Here is a 4282-nt window from a genome sequence, read left to right on the forward strand (position 1 = left end):
CTGTCTGTCTGTCTGTCTGTCTGTCTGTCTGTCTGTCTGTCTGTCTGTCTGTCTGTCTGTCTGTCTGTCTGTCTGTCTGTCTGTCTGTCTGTCTGTCTGTCTGTCTGTCTGTCTGTCTGTCTGTCTGTCTGTCTGTCTGTCTGTCTGTCTGTCTGTCTGTCTGTCTGTCTGTCTGTCTGTCTGTCTGTCTGTCTGTCTGTCTGTCTGTCTGTCTGTCTGTCTGTCTGTCTGTCTGTCTGTCTGTCTGTCTGTCTGTCTGTCTGTCTGTCTGTCTGTCTGTCTGTCTGTCTGTCTGTCTGTCTGTCTGTCTGTCTGTCTGTCTGTCTGTCTGTCTGTCTGTCTGTCTGTCTGTCTGTCTGTCTGTCTGTCTGTCTGTCTGTCTGTCTGTCTGTCTGTCTGTCTGTCTGTCTGTCTGTCTGTCTGTCTGTCTGTCTGTCTGTCTGTCTGTCTGTCTGTCTGTCTGTCTGTCTGTCTGTCTGTCTGTCTGTCTGTCTGTCTGTCTGTCTGTCTGTCTGTCTGTCTGTCTGTCTGTCTGTCTGTCTGTCTGTCTGTCTGTCTGTCTGTCTGTCTGTCTGTCTGTCTGTCTGTCTGTCTGTCTGTCTGTCTGTCTGTCTGTCTGTCTGTCTGTCTGTCTGTCTGTCTGTCTGTCTGTCTGTCTGTCTGTCTGTCTGTCTGTCTGTCTGTCTGTCTGTCTGTCTGTCTGTCTGTCTGTCTGTCTGTCTGTCTGTCTGTCTGTCTGTCTGTCTGTCTGTCTGTCTGTCTGTCTGTCTGTCTGTCTGTCTGTCTGTCTGTCTGTCTGTCTGTCTGTCTGTCTGTCTGTCTGTCTGTCTGTCTGTCTGTCTGTCTGTCTGTCTGTCTGTCTGTCTGTCTGTCTGTCTGTCTGTCTGTCTGTCTGTCTGTCTGTCTGTCTGTCTGTCTGTCTGTCTGTCTGTCTGTCTGTCTGTCTGTCTGTCTGTCTGTCTGTCTGTCTGTCTGTCTGTCTGTCTGTCTGTCTGTCTGTCTGTCTGTCTGTCTGTCTGTCTGTCTGTCTGTCTGTCTGTCTGTCTGTCTGTCTGTCTGTCTGTCTGTCTGTCTGTCTGTCTGTCTGTCTGTCTGTCTGTCTGTCTGTCTGTCTGTCTGTCTGTCTGTCTGTCTGTCTGTCTGTCTGTCTGTCTGTCTGTCTGTCTGTCTGTCTGTCTGTCTGTCTGTCTGTCTGTCTGTCTGTCTGTCTGTCTGTCTGTCTGTCTGTCTGTCTGTCTGTCTGTCTGTCTGTCTGTCTGTCTGTCTGTCTGTCTGTCTGTCTGTCTGTCTGTCTGTCTGTCTGTCTGTCTGTCTGTCTGTCTGTCTGTCTGTCTGTCTGTCTGTCTGTCTGTCTGTCTGTCTGTCTGTCTGTCTGTCTGTCTGTCTGTCTGTCTGTCTGTCTGTCTGTCTGTCTGTCTGTCTGTCTGTCTGTCTGTCTGTCTGTCTGTCTGTCTGTCTGTCTGTCTGTCTGTCTGTCTGTCTGTCTGTCTGTCTGTCTGTCTGTCTGTCTGTCTGTCTGTCTGTCTGTCTGTCTGTCTGTCTGTCTGTCTGTCTGTCTGTCTGTCTGTCTGTCTGTCTGTCTGTCTGTCTGTCTGTCTGTCTGTCTGTCTGTCTGTCTGTCTGTCTGTCTGTCTGTCTGTCTGTCTGTCTGTCTGTCTGTCTGTCTCTATGTCTGTCTGTCTGTCTGTCTGTCTGTCTGTCTGTCTGTCTGTCTGTGAATCCCCTTCTCAAACGAGTAAAGAGCTAGAAAGGTACTAACTCAAAAGCTAAAAATTAAAAAAAAAATGTGTTGTGCCTTTAAGAATGCAATGATTTAGGGTACAAAAAACACTTTTTAATCATTTTTGTCTGACACTTTCTTACTGGGAAATGAGAACTAAAATGGGCAGAACTATTATTGAACCTCATATATTTTGTTTTTGCTTGATTTTGGTCAAAGCTTTAGGCTCCTCGAATCAAGGATCAACTAAGTGTTCTTTAGTGAAGAATCTTACTCCTTTAACTTAAAAAAATATCACAATTTTTTTCGTTTCACGAAAATTCTTTTCAGTTTATCTATAGTCTCATATATCAGGCGGCGAGTTGCGACCTTCCCTGATTCCTGGCTCGACGACCTCCAACTGGGTATTGGTTCCGATAACCTTCCAGTTGGATATTCGGTCCGATGATTTTCCGTGGCTTACACTCGATGCTTTCTTATCTGACTTCAGTATTTGATAGAGATTTCAATGTCCCTCCAGTCGGTTTTCTGAATCGTTTTGCCCATTTCTTCAAAGGAACCGCTTTTCAATTAATATTATCAATGTTTATTTTTTACAAACAATTTATTTTAATAGTTTATCGAAGAAAACCACCGTATATAAGTAGTTGGATTTGTTCATTGCGGAAAAAAACTACTAAGATGATACTGTTATTGCTGTTCCTGGCTGTGGCTGTAGTGACTTCGGAAGATATATTGCCTCGTTCTTGCGTTGAAATCCAGGCCGGATCAGGGGTCCACGAAATCTATCCCGAGTATGGATTCGATGAACCGATTGACGTGTTCTGTGATCAAAGTTCTGAGGGTGGTGGCTGGATTGTGATTCAAAATCGGTTCAATGGGTCCGTTCACTTCTTCCGGGGTTGGAGTGATTACGAGAAGGGATTTGGTGACTGGCGCAGCGAGTTCTGGGTGGGATTGAAATCGATTCATCGGATCACCTACTCCCAGCGTTATGAACTACTTGTCCAGTTGGAACACACCAATGGAAACAAAGTGTTTGCTAGCTACGATTATTTTGTGGTGTCTGGCCCGGAGGAGAAATACAGACTCCAAAGTTTGGGAACTTATTCAGGAACCGCACCCGATGCATTAACTTTTCACCTTAATGCATCATTTTCGACAATGGACCGAAACAACGCAGAATGTTTTGCCAATTGTGCTGCAGATTATTATGGCGCTTGGTGGTTTAAATGCTGTCATGCTAGGTGAATATTTATTGAAACTTTCATGACTAGGGTCATCCATCATCAACCTAAAATACTAATCCTACAATGATTGTTGCAGTGACTTGAACGGATTACATGTTTATGGGAATCCAACAATAAAAACTTCGTCACGGATGTCCTGGAAGACTCAGGTCAGAATCAAAATATCGAGAATGATGATTCGCCCATGGATGTTCGGCAGCAGAAATGTGAACTAAATGCGTTTGTACATAAAGATGAATGTAGATTTTCAAAAATATGTCAATTTATCAGTGAGGAACACTATCCAATTTTGTTAACCATCTACCTGAAGGTTGCCAGAATTATTACCGCACGTAACCGAGCCGGCCAAATCTGGGCTATTTTATTTTAAAACTGCCAAATCCGGGCATTTGATTTTATTATGTTAAACTCATAATCCCGGCAACATTCGGAAAAATTTGGGATAAACCGATTAATTCTTTAACAAAAATCCAAAAATAAAACACTTCAGTCCTTTTTCCCCATCAAAACACATCGTCAAAATAATTTTTTTTTTACTTCCAAAATTCCGTGAAGCATTATTTTGATCACCTCCTCTCCCAGCGGCAAAAAGCCGTTACAAAATACGCACAAATGCTCTAATTTTTTCATGTGTTTTTTAATTTAAAAAAAAATCCACCCCGCGGGAGTGTTTATTCAACAAAAAAAAAGTTTATTTATCACTTAAAGACTCAAGATTGAAAATAGTTAGTCCACAAAACTCTTCTAGAAGCTGTAACTTGCCATTTCCTGGAGCTAATTACACCAAATAACTTTTGTTGAGTAACTTATTGTAAATAACAATTTGACACAATTCTAACTATTCCCTGGAACTGCGATAAACGTGAAATTTGATGTGTAGCCGTTCTGTAGACCGGGTCCGGTCTCTACAATACTTTCAAACCTCTCCGAATCCAAAAATAGAGGGTTCCCTTCCCATACAAAATTAACAAAAACTTGACACAATTCGAACAATTTTCGGGAACTTCTCAACCGACCAACGTGAAATTTGGTGTGTAGCCGTATTGAAGACAGGGAATAGTTTCTGTAATACTTTAAAACCCTTCCAAATCCAAAGGGGGGCTCCCATACAAAAATTAACAAAAATTGACAAACATTGAAAATCTTATCAGAAATATTATTTAAAAAAATAGTTAACTTGATTTCACATTCGTTAAATTGATGGAAAAAAAACAAAAATAATAAAATTCAAAGCATTTATTTGAAAATTAAAACTGAACAGGAAGATGAAAAAGATAATTTTTTACATTTTAGAAGGATAAGTTTTTTCAAT

The 4282-nt window shown here is 41.9% G+C and overlaps 1 protein-coding gene across 1 annotated transcript; it reads left to right on the forward strand.

Moving 5' to 3' along the window:
• Positions 1 to 2401: 2401 nt before the first annotated feature.
• LOC129742885 (microfibril-associated glycoprotein 4-like) lies at positions 2402 to 3465 on the forward strand. The gene is made up of 2 exons (XM_055734830.1): positions 2402 to 2967; positions 3047 to 3465. Exons 1-2 carry the CDS (start codon positions 2402 to 2404, stop codon positions 3183 to 3185), a joined length of 705 nt encoding a protein of 234 aa, XP_055590805.1. The 3' UTR covers positions 3186 to 3465.
• Positions 3466 to 4282: the final 817 nt, after the last annotated feature.

Source organism: Uranotaenia lowii, chromosome 2 (genome assembly GCF_029784155.1).
Source record: "Uranotaenia lowii strain MFRU-FL chromosome 2, ASM2978415v1, whole genome shotgun sequence".
Lineage (NCBI taxonomy): Eukaryota > Metazoa > Arthropoda > Insecta > Diptera > Culicidae > Uranotaenia > Uranotaenia lowii.